Here is a 24,121-nt window from a genome sequence, read left to right on the forward strand (position 1 = left end):
TGCTCAGGTTCAGGGTCAGGACTCACCATTGTCAGAAAGTGTGTCCCTGCGGACATAACTTCACAATCCACCCCGGTGCTTCCCACAGAGGTCTCCCTTAGCCTCTTCTCCACTGACATGTTCCTTTTCTTCCTGAGGTCGGAAAAAATAATTTAGTGACCTTGAGCACACAAGTTGGAGTCTGAGTAACGGGTAAAGAGATGTGCTTGTATGCCTGATAACACAAAGCTGGGAATAAAATTAGGCTCACAACCTATAGATGATTTCTCCAATTCTATTTGTACCTGCCTCTGTGGACCCTCCAGATGTCTCCCAACGACTTATGGGTGTTCCCCTAAATTCCCAGAAGAGCTCACAGTCCGTTGTCTCGGCCACCGTGCCGCCGCCTGGTTTCCTCTCATTCCCCCAGCTGCCGAGGATCACAGGCCCTCTGGTGCTGCCTGTGGGTGTGGGTGTAGGATGCTGATGAATGTATGGTTCAGAGGATGCAGCCTCTGCCACGCCGAGGCCAGCTGGGGTCACTCAGCTGCACCCTGTGGCCGGAAACGTCCCCGGACGCTGCTGGTGCGCCGGAGCGCCAGCCCTGCCAAGGTTTCACTCCCTACCGGGATTTCTCAAATCTGTTCTGGCTTCATCTCCCATCGGGGAAAAAAGGTCTACCCTTGTTTTATCGTCTTTCAGGTCTCCCAGAGTCGCGCTGACCTCTGAGCCAGGCAGGACTCTTGCGTTCCTGTTAAAGGCTCTGCCCCTGTACCCGCTCCAGGTACCCCCTCGGAGGCAGGAGAGGCAGGACCGGGAGGAAGAGGGGACCTCACCGGGCAAGGGGGACCGCACTTGCCGGCTGTTCCCCTTCTCACTCGCTACCCAGGGTATTTTTATCAGAAGAAACGGTGAGCTTCACTTCTCTTACTTTGCCTAAAGACTCCCCCATCTCAAACAGATTCCTCCTAGTTCTGATTCCTCCGTTTGCAGAAATGCTCAGACACGTCTGAGTCTATCGCTTCCAGGGGGCTCTCTCCCTAGTCACCAGTGATGATGAGGTGATGGGGGGTGGTGGGGGTGGTGCCTGCCAGGTTAAGGCAGAAGAGATTATCTTTAGATGGCAGATTCTGGTGGAGCTCACGCTTCACAAATGTTCTAGGAGTTGTTCTTGAAGGGAGAATGAATGTCATGGAATTCAGAGGAGTTTCAAAAGTTCTTGAGTATATTATGAAAGGAGAACATGAAACATGATGTTCTAGCTTTTTCCTGTTTCATAACGTACTTCCAGCTTGTAATGTGGATGCATTCATTACACAGCAAAAATAACACAGAATTATTGTAAAGTTCCTGTTTACAGATATTAAGTTTACAAGAGACTCTTTGCGACCCCATGGACTGTAGCCCGCCAGGCTCCTCTGTCTGTGGGGATTCTCCAGGCAAGAATACTGGAGTGGGTTGTCATGCCCTCCTCCAGGGGATCTTCCCAACCCAGGAATCAAACCCAGGTTTCCCGCATTGCAGGCGGATTCTTTATCGTCTTGAGCCACCAGGGAAGCCCACAGGAGACCATAGAGGCAAATGAGTCAAATAAGCCTCTGTGAGTGAGGAGGTGTTTTCTAAAGGGAGATTAGCTTGACTAACCAGAAGTCTGCATTTTTCTGTTTCTTCTGTTTTTCTAGGTAATAATATCACAGTGCTCCTAGCACTTCCTCAGCTCTGCTTCTAGCGTTTTATGGTGCAGCAACATAAACCTAGGCCTTATTGGCATTTACAGGTAGGTAGCCTGAAGACAAGACTGCTTAGTGGAGGCAGCCTGCCGAGTTTTGAATCCAGGTGCTCCACTTACCAGCGAATAACTTTGACAAGTCACACTGGCCCTCTAAACCTCAATTTCCTGATGCATGAAATGGGATAAATAATACTGACAGCACTTCCTCATAGGTTGAAAGACTTCACCAGGGTTATTAATAAAAGCTAGCATAATACAAGACATGCAGAAAAGACTTGAGAAACTCTTGTCCTTACTAAAACAGAATAATTTCTCACTAAAGTGAGTTTTTATATGCCAATTATTCCTCAATAAAGCTGTTAATAAAAGTGAGGGAAGAAAATTTCAAGTAAAAATTGTCTTACTAAAACAAAAGGCTCCGCTTGACTCCCCAGAATTCTGAGAATTTTTTTCAAAGGAAGATATGGTTCTGGGAAAGATGGACGCAAGGGCTGGGCACAGCACTTTATGGAAGAAGGAGTGTCTGGGGAAAACGTGACTCGGGGTCAAAAAGTGTCCTTTGTGATGAATTTGAATTACCACTTTATTGTATTGTATCTAGGTTAGCACAGTCCAAAGGTAGCCATTAGCTTCACGTGCTGTTGAGTGTTTGAAATGTGGCTAATTTGAATTGAGATGTGTGTTAGTGTAAAATAGTCACTAGAATTGAAGACTTAGTGGAAAAACAAATGTAGAATAATTCATTTGAAAATTTAAAGTATTGCTTGCATGTTGGAAATGATAATATTTTGGTTATTTTTAAAGGAAATATATTGGAGAAGGAAATGGCTGCTGCTGCTGCTGCTAAGTCGCTTCAGTCGTGTCTGACTCTGTGCAACCCCATAGACGGCAGCCCACCAGGCTCTCCCATCCCTGGGATTCTCCAGGCAAGAACACTGGAGTGGGTTGCCATTTCCTTCTCCAATGCATGAAAGTGAAAAGTGAAAGTGAAGTCAGTCGTGTCTGACCCTTAGTGACCCCATGGACTGCAGCCTACCAGGCTCCTCCGTCCATAGGATTTTCCAGGCAAGAGTCCTGGAGTGGGGTGCCATCGCTTTCTCCAAGGAAATGGCAACCCACTCCAATTTTCTTGCCTGGAGAATCCCATGAACAGAGGAGCCAGGCAGGCCACAGTCTATGGGGTTGTAAGAGTCGGACACGACTGAGCGACTAAGCACACACACACACACTAACTCATTTATAAAAACCCAGTTCTAGAAGTCCATTTGGAGAAGGAAATGGCAACCCACTCCAGTATTCTTGCCTGAAGAATCCTGTGGACAGAGGAGCCTGGTGGGCTGCTGTCCATAGGGTCGTAAAGAGTTGGCCAAGACTGAAGTGACTTAGCAGCAGCAAAGGAAATATATTATGAAAATTAATTTTGACTTCTGTTTTTGAAGTTTTTTTTCTACTTGTGGCTGTTAAAATTTTTTAAATTATATTTAGATTGGATTATATTTCTATAGGACAGAGCTATTATCCAGATCCACTTATGCCTTTATTTTTTGGTGACCCACAAAAGTTATGCAGGAAGGACATAACTTCTGGGAGAAATGATACTGAGGCAGGTTACATTTTTAATTTCAAAATATTCCCATTGAATTTGTAAAGTTTATATGTATCCAATGCTCAAAAGAGTAAAGTGTGGTTCCAAATATTATGGTTTCAAATTCAGATACCATCATGATTATCTGTATGGTCTTGCACAAATGTCTGAATCTCAGCTTTTTACCTGCCCCTTGAACCATAGGAGTGATATTACCTAGGTCTAGAATCTCAGATGGAGAAGGAAATGGCAACCCACTCCAGTACTCTTGCCTGGAAAATCCCATGGATGGAGGAGCCTGGTAGGCTACAGCCCATGGGGTCGGGAGGAGTCAGACACGACTGAGAGACTTCACTTTCACGTTTCACTTTCATGCATTGGAGAAAGAAATGGCAACCCACTCCAGTATTCTTGCCTGGAGAATCCCATGGACAGAGGAGCCTGGTGGGCTGCTGGCTATGGGGCCGCACAGAGTCGGACACGACTGACACGACTTAGTGGTAGCAGAATCTCAGATGTGCAATAAATGTTTAGTTGCTCAGTCGTGTCCAACTCTTTTGTGACCTCATAGACTGTAGCCCCCCAGGCTTCTCTGTCCATGGAATTCTCCAGGCAGGGATACTGGAGTGGGTTTCCATGCTCTCCTCCAGGGTATTTTCCTGACACAGAGATCAAACACGTCTCCTGAATTTCCTGCTTTGGCAGATGAGTTCTTTATCACTGAGCCACCAGGGAAACCCATGCAAGAAATACACATTTACTTTTCCATAACTGATATTAATTCCTATTATGAATCCTCAGTCCATCTGTTGTGGAAATAGTCTTAGTCCTTTCAGGGTTCATGTTCCTCCATATACACAAAATGCTCCCCCTTCTTCTAAGTTGTAACAAAGGTAAGGGAGTAGGAACATATGATAGCTGGATTGTTCTCCTGCCTGTCTGGGGTTTAGTTATCAAGGCTGCTGTTTCCTTCTTATCCCAATTGCAGGGCCTCTTCAGGTACCCTAGTTTTCTCTTCCATGTAGACTTACTTTAGGGTTAATGGAAAGCAGTCATCCAATTACAAAAGCTACCTTCTAAGTGCATTAATGGGAATAAACAAGATGATCCTTGTGAAGTGCTTAGTACAATGCCTAGGTAAATTATGCACCTAGTAAAACAAATTACATGACCGTACCATATCATATTAAACTGCCTAGTGGATGAGAGTATGACATTTGTTGGAAAAATCTAAACAAAAAGACTTATAAATCTCTTAACAAGGATATCAGTCTATGTATCCTTTTTTTGTGCCAGTAAAATAATGTTTTGATTATTGTAGCCTCATAGTATAGTCTGAAGTCAGGAAGCATGATTCCTCCACTTTTTTTTTTGTTCTTTCTCAAGATTGCTTTGGCTATTTGAGGTCTTTTGTGAAATTATTAACTAAGTGAATTAAGGCAGATAGAGAAAGACAAGTATCATATGATACCATTTATATGTGGAATTAAAAAATGATACAAATGAGCTAATTTACAAAATGGAAGTAGATTCATAGGCATAGAAAACAAACTTGTTGTTACCTAAGGGGAAGGAGGGTGAGGGATAAATTAGGAATTTGGGATTAACATATACACACTAGTATATATAAAATAGGTAAACATCAGGGCCTACTCTATAGCCTAGGGAACTATATTCAATACTTGTAATAAACTATAATGCAAAAGAATCTAAAAAAAGAGTATATATATATATACAGATAGATGCATATATATATGTGTATGTACTCTTATGTTGCTAAGATGCTAAGTATGACATGTCATATAATAAAATTTGTTTGGATTATTTTTCCACCCCATGAAATTCATTTTTATAATGTTAAAGATTTGGGTGATCGAGGGGGGTTACTTTGTATTTACTGTCTGTCAGCACTTGTTAAAAGTCACTTTACAAGCAGTTCTTTGAAACGTTATTTAGAGAATCAGCTATTCTGAACTATGATATGGACTCTGGATGTGTCCCACAGAGTCGGACATGACTGAAGCAACTTAGCAGCAGCAGCAGCATGAGTGAGTCTGGTTTTAAGCCTCCTTTGCCTCTCAAAGCTATCTTTTTAGATGATAATTTAACAGATAACAATTTAATTTAACAATTTATCTTTTTAGATGATAATTTGGCTCTTTGAGTCAAAAGGTAGCATAACGAATCTAATGTAGAGCTATTATCAAATCTTGTTTCAATATTCCTCCTGCATCTTTGCTAAATCTTATTTAATAACATCCAGTTGAATTATAGAATATTAGAACTGTAAGGGATGTTGGTTCACAAGGTTGCAATCTCTTTGTTTCTCTGCAGTCCTCTAAAGGATTAGAGGAAATACGATGTGAAGTACTCTAGTTATTCTAGGTGATTCCTAGGACTCTCCTAACATTATAACCTGGCCTGGATCTCAATATTCTGCTCTCTATCTACAGTCAGGCCCTCATGTCTTCTGATACCTTGTTTGTTTCACAAGCAAAACATGCTTTCTTTATCTGATCCCATTATGTTGATTTTGATACTCAGTTTCATAGCATTTATCCTTCCACAAATTAATCGGATATGGCAAATTTATTTTTGTGTCATGAGTTTGGTGAATGTAGCAATGCTGGTTCCCACCCTCACCGTGTATTCATCCACGTGATGGTTAATTGGATGTGTCGACTTGGCTAGGTCATAGGACTCAGATGTTCCATGTTGGATCAAGCACTAGTCTAGACGTTGCTGTGAAGGTATTTTATGATAAGATCAACATCTAAATCGGTAGACTTTGGGTAAAGCAAATTGCTGTTGCTGCTGCTGCTAAGTAGATTCAGTCGTGTCCGACTCTGTGCGACCCCATAGATGGCAGCTCACCAAGCTCTGCCATCCCTGGGATTCTCCAGGCAAGAACACTGGAGTGGGTTGCCATTTCCTTCTCCAATGCATGAAAGTGAAAAGTGAAAGTGAAGTCACTCAGTCGTGTCTGACCCTTAGTGACCCCATGGACTGCAGCCTACCAGGCTCCTCCACCCATGGGATTTTCCAGGCAGGAGTACTTTTTAGTCTCCCGTAATGGGGGTCATAGTCACCTCATTGCAAATGAAGGCCTTAAGAGAAAAAGACCAGCTTCCATGAAGAAGAGGAAATTCTGCTTGTAGGCTGCCTTCAGGCTTGAGCTGAAACATCAACTCTTTCTTGGGTCTGTAGCGTGCAGACCTTGACTGGTACAAATCAAATTGTGCAGATTTCATGCTTGTCAGCTTCCATAATTATGTAATCCAATTTCTTAAATTCCCCTCTTTCTGTATATGTATGTATCTATCTGTCATCTATTTATTCTCTCTCTCTCGATCTAGATCTGTAGTTTCTCAGGAAAATCCTGACTAGTGTAATCAGTCAGTCAGGATTAATGATCTACCTCTGGCCAAAATTCATTTAAAATCCTAGAGTTAGCATTTAAAGAGAAAGTGAGAGACTAGAGTCACATTTTGTAGATGAATGAATCAGTGTTCATGAGTGAAGAGAAGAAAAATAGAAGTCCAAAAATAAGAAAATAATTTATTCAACATGAGTTTATTTTTGTCGAATCCTTCACATAGAAGGGGATTTCACAGTGCCAGAGATTAGTTATCACTGGGAGCAGATCCAGGTTTTGCTTATACAGTTTAGGGAACTGTCTTTAAGAGACTGTAAAGCTACTCCTATAAGATTAGGTATGGAAGTGAATATTTAGGTTGAGAAGAGGAATCACAATAATTACAAAAGTTTAAAAACTGAAAAATACTGCAAGCATAACAAAATTCACTTTTTATTGAAAAGTGAAAGAAAAACATGCACTTTTTATTAGAAAATATGCACTTTTTATTAGCTAACGGCCTGATATACATCATTCCCCCTCAATAGTTTTTTAGTATATGTTTTTGACTATCACTTGAGAATATATAGATAATTTAGTCTATAAATTTTAAATCAGGTTTATCCTCCACTACCAACAAACTTCCATGCCAGACACTGTAAGATATGGTCACATGGAGATGGGACCTTGACTTTTACCTCCCTGCATGATGGGGGAGCAGGCCTGGTCTTTACTGGAATGACTTTGTTGAAAGTCTTTCCTTTTCTGAGATGACTAGTAATCACTCAACTACATATCCATGAGACTGTAAGCCATATAAATATATCCTGCAAAACTCAAACTAAATATATCCCTACTTAACTTTCCTTACAGAGTCTAAAACCCTACAGTCACTCCAATACCACCCAAATTGAGGGAACATGTGATGGAAAGGAATTCAGAGAAAGAGGCAAAGGAACTTAAGATAAAATATCCTCATTCTGTGATTTTTACAAAAGCATACAATTGTTTGAACATGGTCTTGGAAAGGCCCTGGATGAATAAGAGCCCCAAAGTTTAAGCCTCTGGCTACCATAGTTACTTAAAAGTCTTTTCTTTTCCCACTTCTAATAATTTTTCAAAGAATCACTTATTAATGTAAATTTATTAATATATTTTCACGCTCCTGGGACTAATGTGTGAAATTTTCCATAATTAACTGTAAATATTTATACTGTGAGTATGGGAACTACACATGAATAAGAAATGAAATACCTTTAAATCATAAATTTGCAATGAATATTTTAGAGCAGTGTAATTGAATCTTGTTTATAATTATAGTAGATGTACAATAATAGCTGTTTTTTTTTTTTTTTTCCTAATGGCCTTTTCGTTTTTATCCCCAGAAGGGCAGAAGAAGGAATAAGAAAAAAAGTAAAACAGGCCAGCTTTTATCATGGGAGGCTGATTTCAGAATCAAAATATGTAATGGAGCCATTCATAGTTAGAACTGATTTCAAAATAAAATTACCATTGGCTTTCAAATGGAAATTTCAGGGAGAAAACGTTAATAAAAATGTAATGGTTATAATGGCAACTCTAATGCCGATGATGTTATGTGTGTGTGTGGTTAGATGGATGATTAGATAATCTGTGACACTTATTTTTTGTCCATAAAGAGGTAGACTAAAATTGGTACCTGTGGAATCATAATATATTCCTATCTCCCTAGCTCATTAAAATGGCGTGGCCATTATTTCTAAATTTTCATCGTGTGATAGGGCCACGACACACAGCACAGGGAATCAGACTGATGGGAACTTTTCGTCAGTTCTAATTCTGCTTTCATTATTCACAAGACTAAAGACTCTCTATAAAATCAGTTGTTTGTCATCTTCTCATTGATTCTAAAAGAGACTTATACATAAATATGCATGGGAATCTGTGGCAAGCTGTTGCATAGGTGGCTTCTCAATACTAAAGCCTTTGTGTATCCACTCCCACAAGGGTTCTGGACTTGACCTCATAAGTGACTGTAGTCAAAGGACATTAAAAGATCAGACACACTCAAGGCTTGTTGAGGACATGCAGGTTCAAGTTGTTCTCTTAGAAAACTCCACGTTGGGACCCAGATATCACAGTGTGAGGAAGCCTAGGCTATGATGCTATAGAGAGAAGCCACACAGAATGACCTTGGAGGAGGAGACAACACTTCTTCTAGGTGGAAGAAAATCAGGGTGTCTGAGTCAAGTTTGCAGTTGAATGTCACCAAATGAGAGAACTTAGGTGACTCTACATAGACTAGAACCATCCAATCAACCCACAAAAAATGTGAAAATAGTGCATCATTGTGGTTTTAAACCAATAAGTTTAGGTTTGTAAAGCAACAATAGATAATGGGTTATAGGAAGATTTTTTATTTATTTTTATTTTTTTGACTGTGCTACCCAACTTGTGGGATTTTAGTTCAATGAGGGAGTAAACTTGGCCCCTGACAGTGAGAGCTTGGAGTCCTAACCTCTGAACCACCAGGGAATTCCCAAGAAAGATTTTTTAAAACTTCTCACCTGTATATGAGAATCTAAAAATGTTTCAAAGAAAATTATAGAGCCTTGTTAGGTTGAATGTCCATAAGTATGATGTTCAGCCCTTTACATATTCAGCATTATAATTTTAATAACAAATATTTAAAAATACTTAGATGGTAAAGAATCTGCCTGCAATGAGGGAGACCCGGGCTTGATCACTGGGTCAGGAAGATCCCCTGGAGAAGGGCATTGCTACCCACTCCAGTATTCTTGCTGGAGAATTCCATAGACAGAGGAGCCTGCCAGGCTACATGTAGTCCATGGGGTCACAAAGAGTCAGACATGACTGGGCGACTTACACTTTCACTTTTCACTTCAGTTGTTATACTAAACAATATACATTTATTAATTTTAAAATTCATTCAGCAGTCCTATGTAGTAAGCACTGTATTTGTCCCCATTTTATAGATAAGGAAGCTGAGACTTAAAGATGATAATATTTTGCCTAAAGTTACACAGCTACCATACTGTGTGTGAAAGATATACAAGAGAATTATAAAATGCCGTCTGTATCAGCAATGGAATGTGCAATCTGTGGAAAGAACTATACCCATGACATTCATATAAGAAGAGACAATATTTGAACGTATTAAAGTGTGGTGTTAGTTAAAAGATCTTAGTATTTTAATCAAATTGACACAGATTTAAATAGTGATTCTGCCACCAGCTTTGTGACCTTAAACAATTTATATTGTTTAATATAAACTCTGTGCCTGTTTCCTTTTCTATAGGATGGAGATTAAAAATGTCTGTCTTCCATGGTTGTTGAGAGTGCAACCTCGGCAGTGGAGCCAGGTTTACCTCTTCTGTTGATTGTGCTCATTTCTTTCCAAATTGTGTTCAGGGACATGGCAGCTGGTAGCTTACAATCAGCTCTGGTGGAAATTTTAGCAGTGTGAAATATTAAAACCTCATTAGCCAAAGTCTTCTAGCCTGTTGTTCTGTTGTTCAGTTGCGAAGTTGTATCCGACTCTTTGCAACCCCATGGACTACAGCACTCCAGACTTCCCTGTCCTTCACTATCTCCGAGAGTTTGCTGAAATTCATGTCCAGTGAGTTGGATGGTTGATGCCCATCCAACCCCATGGCATCCATGGTCGATGCCATGATGGTTGAGTCCACTGGATGGTTGATGCCATCCAACCATCTCATCCTCTGTTTCCCCCTTCTTCTCCTGCAAACTCTGATTTACTGACTGATGCACAGTAAGGCAGCTCACTCCGAGAAGCTCTGTTGGAGCCCACCCTGGACAAAGCGGTACAGAGGATGGTGGAAGCGCTGGGTCCTGCCAGAGGATTCTGAGGATGGCATAAGGGCAGGGGAGAGCACTTCTGGGTTGGCTGCTGTTTCTGAGGCAGGATTAAGAGGAGTGGGGATTTACTAGGGGTTACGTTTTCAACTGGGAACAACCAAAGACATCTGGGAGTGTCATTGGTGAGAAAGTAGTGATCAGTCATAGAGGAGATTGTTATGGCATTTCACAGCCACATACTCTTGGGAGAAGCAATTTGTTCCTCAACTTTGCTGACTTTATACATTTGTCTTTTCAACCTGCTTAACAGCAAGGGCTGCTTTTTGTTATTCAAGACAAGTTTATTTTTACTCTTGCTGTCTCAGAAAGTCTTTCAGAAATCAGCAAACACGACCAATCAGGGCTTTTCAGTTTTCTTGGAAACTCAGTTGTGAAACATTTACCAGCGTATCACAGCTTCTTTGTTCTCGTGTTTCTGTCCTTAGGAGAGATTCGGCTCCACTGAAAATTCAGTGAACACCGTCAAGTCCCAAATGTACAACTAATGGAAGCCCAATATCTTCCCCAGGTATTTCTTAGAATCCTAAGGGGATGCTTGTGTTTCACAAATCTAGCCTTAAGTATCTTGCTCTGGGTTGTTTACTCATTTCAGGGTTTCGCTGAGAGTATGTGAAAATTCTTGTCATAACTGTCTGGCTAAAAAAATGCTTAACAAAACATTTCCTCTCAGAACATAGGAAGCGTGTCTTCCAAGGAGGGGGGGATAGGTTTTTCACTTTGGTTTATAAAAGTTTCTTAAAAATTACTAAAAAAAATTTCAGATTTTCTAACTTTGTGTACATTGACCATGTATGTGAAAATGGGAACAATTGGGTTCTACTCGTCTGCTTTTGTCCAGAACTTCTCTAACTATATAAAGTGAATATACACTGGTATACCTAGGTGATATTTTAGGTAATTGTGATAGGGAAAATGACCATATATTTATCCATCCAGTGCCTTTGTTCAAAGATGTAGATGCAATTTTTAGACACAGTATAAACATCTACCAGAGAGCTTTTCAAGCATCATATTTCAAAAATGTGAAGTTATTCCTATTCTTTTCCTATAAAATATTATATTTTGGGAGGAATACAAGTTATCTATATAATGGATGGAAATGAAGGTAAAGAAGAACTGTGACTTAAAATGAAAGGTGCACAGACTCCTGGAGTTCAGGGAGATCTTAGAGATTATCAAACTATTTGGATTTAAGCCTGCTTGAGAATCTAAAGTCCTGGATCTTCTTCCCAGAAAAATACATATGCTCTTGTGTGTGCACACATTCATACCACCACCACCAGAATTTCAGAGTTCTTTGATCCCATCCAGACCAATAATATTTTCCAATGTAAGGGAGAAATCTGGATCTAGTCTGTCCATTTTCTTTTCTTTTCTTCAAAAAGTTACTGAGGCAAGGTGATATACTCAAGTATTAATAGGTCTAGGATTACAAGTAATAACTTTTTCCCTTAACAGTCTGCCACCCATGTCTTCCCTCAAGTCCTTTCCCCACTATCAGCATCAGAAAGTGGCTACTTTACTCAGGTTCTAAGTCTGGTGACTTAGAGATGAGTTTGGAAATGAGTGTGGCCATACAGTATGGTGGTTCAAAGAACGGACTTTGGAGTTGGCTCAGCCTAGACTCAAGGCCTGGCTTTGCTTCAGACTTTGGGTACAGTTCAAACTTCCTACGCTTGTTTCTTCATTGTAATAGGGGGGAAATAACTGAAGGCCTGTAAAGATGATATGAGGATGATATGTATGCACTACTTAGTGTCTGTGGCCTCAAAACCTGGAGAGACACACAGGCAGGCACAGAGAGCCACCGCTTACTGGAGCAGAAGCCCATGCGTAGAAACCTCCACGGGAATCAGTATGGGCTGAGAAAACCTGAACTGTAACCGACCGATTGTTGCGGGCTCCGAGCTGAGAGCTATGGCCTCCAGGGGGCACGGCCACACTTTTGTGAGATTTACCTCCAAAAGCTCTGCCAGGTTCTCACAGTGAAAATTGAAGAAAAATCCCATTTTGAGCCAGTTTGAAACACATCAGATCATTCCATTCTTCTTAACAAGGCTCGCCCTGTGACCTCAACTCTCTGATGAATCTAAGAAGAGTTGATTTTCAGTGTGTACAGCCTCATGCTTGCTGTTATGATGGCTTGATGACTTCAAGCTCCGAACATGCTGGACTGGAAGCCAGAAGCCCTACACAAATCTTTTTGTGGACATGTTTTTATTCCTCTTGGGTAAATACCTAGAATTAGAACAGCTTCCTTTTAAGTGTTCTTTTTATAATACATTCAAGTGTGGTATTGCAAGTTTTTCTTCAAATCCATCAAGTAAACGTGAATGTATATTTGAGCTATATGGTTCTTTAAAAAAACTACATTATCATAACTTAGTATTGTGTGGCGGTCAGCTTTGAGATGTGCTACTAGAAATGTAATATTGTAGAGAGAAGTTCTCACCAAAGAAACTTTGATAGTATTTATTTTTTTATGCTTTATTAAGAAGACCGTTCTGTCCTTGGTGATAGCTAGTCACTACTGAGGGTTGGGAGGTGTTTCTTTCCTACCTGCTCCTCCAGGTCTGGAGAAGGAAATGGCAACCCACTCCAGTATTCTTGTGTGGAGAATCCTGTGGACAGAGGAGCCTGGTGGGCTGCTGTCCCTAGGGTCACACAGAGTCAGCCATGACTGAAGCGACTTGGCATGCATGCATGCCTTGGAGAAGGAAATGGCAACCCACTCTAGTATTCTTGCCTGGAGAATCCCATGGACAGAGGAGCCTCGTGGACTGCCATCTATGGGGTTGCACAGAGTTGGGCATGACTGAAGCAGCTTAGCAGCAGCAGCAGCAGCAGCCTCCAGGTCTATACTTCCAAGAAGGGTGGAGGAGTCTTTGGGTCATAAGATCTGAGCATTGACTGAGGCATATAAAGGGAGTTCCTAGGAGCAGAGGTTGAACCCCATCTATCACATCAGCACTACACTGATTAATAGGTCAGGGTACCCTATCACAGGGGTGTGAGTGCAGCATCTTGCCTAACCACCACATGGGGATACTTCCAGGATCCTGGTTAAACTCTCTGGAGTACCTGAAAACTAATGGGACTTGGGGAGGCCTCAATAACCCATGATTTAGGGATAGGATTGGGGCCTGTCTTTGCATCCCAGGCTGGTGACAAAGGGGAGATATGCCTGTTACATAACTAGTAATGATAAATGAACTAAATGTAGCATATTATTTATACTAGCAGATTTAACCTTATATTAGCATTATTTAAGAACCTTATATTAGCATTATTATCTCAAGAGAAGACTCTTGAGAGTCCCTTGGACTGCAAGGAGATCCAACCAGTCCATCCTAAAGGAACTCAGTCCTGAATATTCATTGGAAGGACTGACACTGAAGCTGAAACTCTAATACTTTGGCCACATGATGTGAAGAAACGACTCATTTGAAAAGACCCTGATGCTGGGAAAGATTGAAGGAGGGAGAAGAAGGGATTGGGGTTGAAGGACAAAGGCTGAGATGGTTGGATGGCATCACCGACTCAACAGACATGAGTTTGAGTAAACTCTGGGAGTTGGGGTGCTGAGATTCATGGGGTTGCAAAGAGTCGGACACAACTGAGCAACTGAATTGAACTGTATTGGGAGTTGGTGATGGACAGGGAGGTCTGGTGTGCTGCAGTCCATGGGGGTCGCAAAGAGTTGGACGTGACTGAGCAACTGAACTGAACTGAACTAGTGTTATTCAATTTATCCTTTACTATCACTTTTACTTGTTTCTATTCTTCTATATTTATGAGAAGAAGAGGTGCAGATGGAAGAGTCTAAAGTTGAATATACATCAATGAGAATTTTTATATTTTGTAGTTTTGTTTATATAATATCTGAAATTGTAATGTAAGCAAGATAAACATAATCTGGATCATCTGGTTGAGCACTTGTAACTTGGAATGGCTCCATGATTTCTGTGGAGTGTGCCCTTATGTTTATGTAACTTACATCTTACTCAGTGAAGGCCAAGTGACATTGTGATGTGGTGTATGGTTTGAATTTTCATAGTAATTTAAATTGAGAGAACTCACTGGAGAATTGAATCTTCTATGGCATAAGATAGTATCATATTAACATTGCTAAAAGTCGTACAAATATCTCTAAGTTATTTCCTTCCCAACTTGGAGAAATCTCTTAATACTAACAGTAATGTACAAAAGGCTTTTTAATTAAATGGAGTTCTTTTACTTTTTAGTGTTGAATGTTAGCATTAGGTAACTGATTCATCAAAAAACAATAGATAGTTTAAAAGCAATATATTATTAAAAATAACGGAAGAGTACAGAGGATTTTTAGGGCAGTAAAAGTAATCCGTATGATACTCAAATGATGGATGTATATCATTATGCATCTGTCTAAACCCACAGAATACACAACACCAAGAGCGAAACTTATGATAAACTATGGACTTGGGGTGATTATGATGTGTCAGTGTAGATTCATCCTTGATAAAAAAAAATGTATAATACCATTCTGATGAGTAATGTTGATAATGACAGAGGCTATGTCTGTGTGGGGACAGGAGGTATGTGAGAAATCTCTGTGTCTCCTTCCTCTTTTGTTGTAAACCTGGAACTGGTCTAAAAAAAAAAAGTATTAAAAAAATTTGTGACAACATGACGATTACAACTCAAATGAGGGATTATCATTCTTAAAATAGGAAGAATCAAGTTGGATATTACTTATCTATTGCTGCAAAACAAATTACCACAAACAGCAGCTTTAAACAACTCATTAGCTCAGAGTTTCTATGGGTCAGGAGTCTGAGCACGTGTTTGTTGTGGCCCCCACTTGGCATTTCAGAAGGCTGTACAGTCAGGGCTTCTGCTTGCCTAGGTTCTCATCTTAAGGCCTGAATGGAGGAATCCACTTCCTGGCTCTCTCAGGTTGTTCATGGAGTTCATTTACTTGCGACTGTGGGAGTCACGGAAGCTGGTTTCATCAAAGTCTGCAGTAGAAACAGTCTCCAGCAGAACTCCAATATGACATCCTGTAATCGTGAGAGTGATACCCACACTACTTTTGCTATATTCTGTTTGTTTGAAGGGAGTCACGGGTCTGAGAATACTCAGGGATTGAACCTGGGTCTCCTGCATTGCAGGCAGATTTTTTTACCATCTGGGCCACCAGGGAAGCCCAGGATCCTTCCTTACCTCCTCCTAGATTCTGGTGGTTGCTGGAAATCCTTGGCATTCCTTGGCTTGTAGATGCATTACTCCATCTCTGTCTCTGTTGTCACCTGGCATTCTTCCTGTGTCTCTTTTCCTATGAGGACATTGGTCATTGGATTGAGGGGTCACTCTACTATGGTATGACCTAAATTTAGCATAAGCAATTTCAAGGGTAAGAACCTTGGTTCTAAATAAGGTCACATTCTAAAGTGCTGGGAAGGATATAAATATTGGGGACATTATCAAACTCAGACAACGCCTCTAGTTTAGTAGCAGCCTATGGTAGAGTGTTTTGAAATCCCCACCTCCTCTTTAAACTATTTTTTAAAAACATTTATCTTGGTTTATTTTTGGTCGTGCTGGGTCTTCATTGCTGTGTCTGGGTTTTCTCTAGTTGGGTGAGCGGAGGCTACTCTTCGCTGCGGTGCATGGGCTTCTTATTGAGGTGGCTTCTCTTGTTGCAGAGCACAGTCTCTAGGTGCATGGGCTTTGGTAGCTGTGGCACCCGGCCTCAGTGGTTGTGGTGCATTGGCTTACTTGCTCCACGGCATGTGGGATCTTCCCGGACCTGGAATCGAATCTGTATCCCTTGCATTGGCAGGCAGATTTCTATCCACTATACCACCAGGGAAGTTCCCCACCTCCTCTTGTTCACCACTTGTATAATCCTCTCCTCTTTGATGTGAGTTGGATCCAGTGGCTTTCTTTTAATACCTAGAATAGTCAAAAGAGATGGGATGTCACTTGGGAGTTAAGGGGCAAAATCTGTCTTTTCTGTCTTGCTTTGGTTCTACTTATGTGCTTGCTCTGATGAGGCAAGCTGTCGTGTTGTGAGCTACCCTGTGGAGGCACCTGTGGCGTAAAGAATTGAGGGTGGCATTTAGCCAACAATAAATGAGAAACTAAGGCACTTAAGCCAACAGCTGGAGAGGAATTGAATCCTGCCAATAGTCATTGAAATGAGCTGAGAAATAGTTTCATCACTAGTCAGATTTTAAGCTGACTGTGGACTTGGATGACAGCTTGACTGTAGCCTTCAGAGATGATCCTCGTGAGATCCAGAGCCAAGGATCCAGAGCAGTTGAGCTGCGCCCAGATTCCTGACCTGGAAGAGCAGTGAGATAATACTGTTGTTTACTGGCAGTAAATTTGGGGGTAATTTGTTACATTTCAGTAGACAACTAATATTTACCACTTAAGTTTTTCTTCTGTATTATTCTCAACACATATGAAACTTGAGGATAAGTTTTACATTTTCTTTTATTTATATTTTAAAAATATCAAGCGAGTATAGTTGAGTGTAGCTTGATATACCATAGAAGTAACAGTGTCATTGTAAGATTTCTATGGATGATTTAATACTGTCAGTGAAGTTCTTACCTGCTGTGAACTCTAAAGAAAATCTAGAGATTTGATCATTCAGGTTCAACTAGAGTTGATGGGATTCATTATTATATAGTCATATCAACAACATATTTATGCTACGTGTTTGTTTTTAACTGAAGCACTGGTGTTTTTGTTCTGAATATTTGAAATAAATGGAAATTTGTTTCACTTTGGCAGTTTAGATTAGTTGGATATGGTTTTATTATTTTCTTTTTAAGTTTGGGTTTATGATGAGATAATTTACCACTGTGCTGTTTCTGTTTATTCTGAAAGAACTAGAAAAGCTAATTTTTTTATCCGAGAAAAAAAATATTTCTGGCTTTAATCTAAAGACTACATAAACCAGCAGCATAAAGCTTTGAGAAAAGGAGAATTGGATATAAATGAGCTCCATTTTCATTCTTTAATTATTCCATTGATATTAATTCCTTTGAAAGCACATACAATAGTCATGAATATGGAGAAATATCAGGATGTTGAAAAAATTTTAAAGAAATTTTATTATAATTTTCCAACACTTAGGTCATTAAAACTTATTGTGTTATCAATTTTCCATTTAAGTAATAGAGCATTGATTATTTAATTTTGAAAAATTTTAAATATTTCTTTGGCCAACTAATTCAGGTTTTTATAAATAGTTTATTCTGAACAACTCTTTAAGCTTTTGTGACATTATTAGCTCAATTACCTGGTTTACTATTGAACTTGAATATATTCTGAATCTAAGAGTTGGGGTCCAAATGTAAATAGACTTAGAAGTCCTGTGCAATTGGGAGGAGAAAACTGAGAATGATTCCTTGAATTTATATAGTGGATTTAAAAAAAAGCATTTTTTCCTATCTAAATTGTTTTCTGGGACAGATATTCATAAAAAACTGGTTTATTACTACAACTGACAAGTGTAGGAACTAGAACTAAACTGCTGACATTACCCAGACCTAAATTGATTATACCCATAGTGGCAGTTATCACAATTTTTTATTCTATTAGAGCTCCCAAGACCAAGAGCTCATGATCTTCAGTTTTGCACACATTCAGTTCAGTTCAGTTCAGTTCAGTTGCTCAGTCATGTCTGACTTTTTGCGACCCCATGAATTGCAGCATGCCAGGCCTCCCTGTCCATCACCAACTCCTGGAGTTCACTCAAACTCACGTCCATCGAGTCAGTGATGCTATCCAGCCATCTCATCCTCTGTCATCCCCTTCTCCTCCTGTCCCCAATCCCTCCCAGCATCAGGGTCTTTTCTAGTGAGTCAACTCTTCGCATGAGGTGGCCAAAGTACTGGAGTTTCAGCTTTAACATCATTCCTTCCAAAGAACACCCAGGGCTGATCTCCTTCAGAATGGACTGGTTGGATCTCCTTGCAATCCAAGGGACTCTCAAGAGTCTTCTCCAACACCACAGTTCAAAAGCATCAATTCTTCGGCGCTCAGCTTTCTTCACAGTCCAACTCTCACATCCATACATGACCACTGGAAAAACCATAGCCTCGACTAGATGGACCTTTGCTGGCAAAGTAATATCTCTGCTTTTCAATATGCTATCTAGGTTGGACATAACTTTCCTTCCAAGGAGTAAGTGTCTTTTAATTTCATGGCTGCAATCACCATCTGCAGTGATTTTGGAGCCCAAAAAAATAAAGTCTGACACTGTTTCCACTGTTTCCCCATCTATTTCCCGTGAAGTGGTGAGACCAGATGCCATGATCTTGTTTTCTGAATGTTGAGCCTTAAGTCAGCTTTTTTACTCTCCTCTTTCACTTTCACCAAGAGGCTTTTTAGTTCCTCTTCACTTTCTGCTATAAGGGTGGTGTCATCTGCATATCTGAGGTTATTGGTATTTCTCCTGTCAATCTTGCACCCATTACAACAAAGTAAATAAAATGTGGTTCTGTTAACATTATATCTTCTTTGAGACTGCAGATAGTGACTGGAGCCATGAAATTAAAAGATACTTGCTCCTTGGAAGAAAAGTTATGACCAGCCTAGACAGCATATTAAAAAGCAGAGATATTACTATATCAACAAAGTTCCATCTAGTCAAAGCTATGATTTTTCCAATAGTCATGTATGGATGTGAGTGTTGGACCAGAAAGATGGCTGAGCACTGAAGAATTGATGCTTTTGAACTGTGGTGTTGGAGAAGACTCTTGGGAGTCCTTTGGACTGCAAGAAGATCAAACCAGTCCATCTTAAAGGAAATCATCCCTGAATATTCCTGGATGCCAAGATCTTAGTTTCCTGAATGTTGAGTTTTAAGCCAGTTTTTTAACTCTCTTTCATGTTCATCAAGAGGCTCTTTAGTTCCTCTTCATTTTCTGCCATTAGGGTGGTGTCATCTGCATATCTGAGGTTATTGGTATTGTTCCTGGCAATCTTGATTCCAGCTTATGCTTCATCCAGCCTGGCATTTTGCATGATGTACTCTGCATATAAGTTAAATAATTAGGGTGACTATATAGTCTTGACATACTCCTTTCCCAATTTGGAACCAGTCTGCTGTTCCATGTCCAATTCTAACTATTGCTTCTTGACCTGCATACAAGTTTCTCAAGAGGCAGATGAAGTGGTCTGATATTCCCATCTCTTTAAGAATTTTCTACTGTTCTTGTGATCTATACAGTTTTAGATCTATGCTAAATTAAACTAAAACCTCAGCTCATGATCTAGTTAGACCTGAATATGTGAATTATGGAGCCGTATATTCAATAGCATGAGCCAATTGGATCCTTTAACCAAAGGTATTTCAAGCAAAGGACTGGCATGCATCGCTGTGATAGCTGACCTCCAAGCTGACCCCCAGGATCCTTACCTCCTGGAATCTATGTTCCTTTGTGGTCTTCCCCCACATAGTTCAGGGCTGATCTGTGTGACCAGTAGATTCATTGGAAATAAAAGTGTGTGCCTTCCATGCCGGGGTGATAAAAGGCACTGAAGCTTCTGCCTTGGTCTTCTGGATCTCTCCTTCTCGGGAAGCTTACTGTATGGAGTAATGGAAACTCTGTGAAGAGGCCCGTGAAGAGAACAAGGAAAGAATCCTGCTGCAGCCGGCACCAACCTGCCAGATAGGTGAGTGAGCCACCTTGGGAGCAGGGCCTGCAGTCCTGATCAACTGTCTAATGACCACAGCCCAGTCGACATCTGACCGCACTCCCAGGAGACTCCCCGATAAAGCTGCTTGGAAATTCCTAACCCATAGAAACCATGAAACATAGTGTTTCTCGCTTTAAGCCTTCAAGTGTGGGGATGATTTTGTGACAGAGCATAATTTCTTGCAACAGTTATTGATTTCTTCTCAATGTGAAGCTGCAGATATCGGACAGGAAAAGATGACCTCTGGGTGCTAGGTTACAGTGCTGCTGCTAAGTCGCTTCAGTCGTGTCCGACTCTGTGCGACCCCATAGACGGCAGCCCACCAGGCTCCCCTGTCCCTGGGATTCTCCAGGCAAGAACACTGGAGCGGGTTGCCATTTCCTTCTCCAATGCATGAAAGTGAAAAGGGAAAGTGAAGTCGCTCAGTCGTGTCCGACTCTTAGTGACCCCATGGACTGCAGCCTACCAGGCTCCTCCGTCCATGGGATTTTCTAGGCAAGAGTACTGGAGTGGGGTGCCATTGCCTTCTCTGAGGTTACAGTAGATAAGTCAAAAATATTAACAGAGTGAATTATTAAATATGTAAATGAAATCAGTTAAAAATATAGACCTAGAATTTAGCTAAGATTTCAGAATTGAATTAGCATTCTGAAGACCAGAAGAATATTTTTATTATTGTTAAAATATTTAGCCTCATGGAATAGAAGGAGATACACAGAATATGTTGAATAATGGGACATGCCTATAATGCCCACCAGAAATACTTATTCCCACTGCAATGTAATGAGAAGAAAATAAAAAATAAGGGCATTGGATCTTTGGCAAAGATAGTGTGGTGGTTAGTTTTATATGTCGACTTGGCTAGGCTATAGTATATGGTGATTCAACCAGACATAATCTAGCTGCTGCTGTTGTTCAGCTGCTAAGTAGTGTCCGACTCTTTGTGATGCCATGGACTGCAGCACACCCATCTTCCCTGACCTTCACTACCTCCCAGAGTTTGTTCAAATTCATGTCCATTGTGTCAATGATGCCTCAATTTAGTTAACATGTATTAGGGGCTTCCCAGGTGGCCCTAGTGGTAAAGAACCTGCTTGTGAATGCAGGAGACATAAGAGACACAAGTTCAGTTCCTGGGTCAGGAAGATCCCCTGGAGGAGGGCATGGCAACCCACTCCAGGATTCCTGCCTGGAGAATCCCCATGGACAGAGGAGCCTGGAGGGCTACAGTCCTTAGGGTCACAAAGAGTCGGACACAACTGAAGCGACTTAGCACACATGAGTGAAACATCTATAATCAATTGACTTTAGGCCCGATCCAATTAAAGGACATAAAAGCAAAACCTGAGGTTTTCTTAAAAAAAGAGTTATTGTTCAAGACTGTACATATCAACTTGATACTTATAGAGTATGTATCATGAACCATCCAGAGTACATATCATGAATCACGCCAGTCCTTTGCTTGAAACACCTTTGGTTTAAAGATCCAGTTGGCTTACGCTATTGAATATATTCCAGAGTATGACCCCACCCTCAAGACCCTGTACCTGGGGTCTCACACCCACAGTCTCCAGGGTGACCCCACTTCCCATACCGTGCACCTGGGGACCTACAACCACAGTCTCCAGAGTGACCTCCTCCCGACCTTGCCTAGGGTTCACATGTCCACATCTCCAGGGTGACCACCCCCAGACCCTGCACCTGGGGTCCCATGTCCACAGTCTGTGGGGTGACACCCATCCCAGACCCTGAACCTGGGCCCACATGTCCTCGAGCTCCAGGGTGAGGCCCCCTTCCTAGCCCCTGCTCCTGGGGGTCACCCCTCCACAAGCTCCAAGGTAACATTAATCCCAGACCCTGTACCTGGGGTCACATGTCCACAGTCTCTAAGATGACCCCACCTCACCAGAGCTTGTCTGAATTTCTGCTGGCCTTTGGATTTCACATTTACCAGCCCCTGTGATCACGTGAACCAATTCCTTAAGCTCTCTCTCTCCATACACACACACACACACACGTCTCTGTGGTTATTCTTCTCTGCAGGACCCTGACTTATACAGAGAGCACCGCTCAGTGAGTGCACATGTGCTCACCTTCATTTTCCCAGCCTTCCTTGGTCTGATATCGGGTGATCAGCCTGGACAGTGGGCTGTGAGCTGCAGTGATGGTGTCATATGTAATCCAAGCCACTGAGGAGCCAGGATGCATTCTTCTCCCCCATCCTCAACTGGGAGGACCTTGGAAAGTATGTGCCCACATATTAATAACATACTTAGGCCATTGAAGAAGGCAGTACAACCAGTATTGGACTACAAGATAAACAAAATTAAATATTGTGTTAAATAACTGAGATTTCAGATTTCATTTGTTATATAATCAGTGTTATATAATCAGAGTTTATCCTATCTTGAATAATACACTCTCCAAACAGGAGAAAAAGAAAAATCAGGCCATGGGCATACTAATCACAAGTCTATTGGTTATAAGTGACTGAAAATCTCTATCCAATTAAAAAAAAAGGGGGGGAATTGAATGGTTTATGTAATTGAATGGTCCAAGAGTAGGTCTTCAGAGGGGGGTGTGTGTGTGTGTTAGTCGCTCATATCCGACTCTTTGCGACCCCATGGACTGTAGCCTACCAGGCACCTCTGTCCATGGGATTTTCCAGGCAAGAATACTGCAGTGGGTTGCCATTCCCTTCTCCAGGGAGGTCTTCAGAGACAGCCATAGCTAAATCCAAAGAATCAAAATCTGTCATCAAGATGCAGGTCTCCTTCTTAGTCTAACTGGCCATTTTACTCTTTTTTGTACCAACACAGTCCAGAGGATGATTCTGATTCACTGACAGGGTTGAGTCCCTTACTCTGAGCCATTCATTGTGAACGGGTCATGTAGTAAGCTCATTGGTCATGTTTACTCATATTCCTACTCTTTGATATGAGGTGACAGGGACAGTTAACATCAGCCCCACTTGTATCACAAAGACTGAAGACAGGGCAGAGGAGACTCGCCAAAGGAAAATTGGGCTGTTGTGATGAGAGTGGAAGGAAGGCAGGCCAAACCAACAGCATTCTACTATAGAGGAGCAGAAGTTTATATTTCTTGTTACACACATAGAGGCACAAATGTTCTCCCTGATCACGCATTTTAAAGTTGAAGTATTGTGGTGAATAAGTGGTAAGCTGCCTGTGCAACTGACAACTGGGAGAGTAGCTGTTGCAATGTGATAATTCACTTTAATCAAAGATAAAAGAGATAATCTGTCACATCATATCAAGACCATGTATATCAATAATACATCTATCAGTGTACAGAAGATGTCACATCTGACTGAAAGCAATTGAAGTGATATTACATCTCTCAAGAAATAAAAGGCAAGGGCAGCTTATTCCATATTGAAATCACACCACAGTTTTTCATTATTTAGGTAGTAATGACACATTTAATACTTGTTCAGAGAGCAATTAACATGCTGACTGTTCAGCCACATTCTAATTTATTTTATATGTGAATGAAACTAGTCAAGTAGAAAATGGTAATTCAAATGGAAGGCTCCTGTTTCTCAGTTACATTGTTTATGTGTGATAAGTTGAGAGACCACTTAAGGTAATTATTGATTTTATAGATATTTTAAAGCACACATATATGGGGGTATATGTATCCATCCATTATTGACCTAGTTTTGTGATATATATCCATAATTAATAAATGTAAGTACAACTGAATATGAGCACAATTTTAAATCTTTTTAAATGTAGAATAATTGCTAAAGATATACAAATTTTATATAAGAAATGATTCTCTCATTTAAGAAGTTCAGAGGACAGTCTGATCAGCAATTGGAATTGGGTATCATGAAGTGGAAAAAGCATTCAATCTTTCCTCCTTCCTT

The 24,121-nt window shown here is 40.8% G+C and overlaps 1 protein-coding gene across 1 annotated transcript in view; it reads left to right on the forward strand.

The window, feature by feature from the left end:
• Positions 1-210: 210 nt before the first annotated feature.
• Positions 211-24,121, forward strand: part of LOC147370025 (uncharacterized) — a 66,499-nt gene continuing 42,588 nt past the window's right edge. The window contains exons 1-3 of the mRNA XM_086413833.1: positions 211-654; positions 764-890; positions 10,956-11,038. Coding sequence (XP_086269959.1) covers positions 211-654; positions 764-890; positions 10,956-10,975 — 591 coding nt within the window. The 3' untranslated portion in view covers positions 10,976-11,038. The remainder of the gene's footprint in view (positions 655-763; positions 891-10,955; positions 11,039-24,121) is intronic.

This window comes from Bos grunniens, chromosome 7 (genome assembly GCF_055505025.1).
Source record: "Bos grunniens cultivar Pamir isolate PY7600 chromosome 7, Bosgru_T2T1.0, whole genome shotgun sequence".
NCBI classification, from domain to species: Eukaryota; Metazoa; Chordata; class Mammalia; order Artiodactyla; family Bovidae; genus Bos; species Bos grunniens.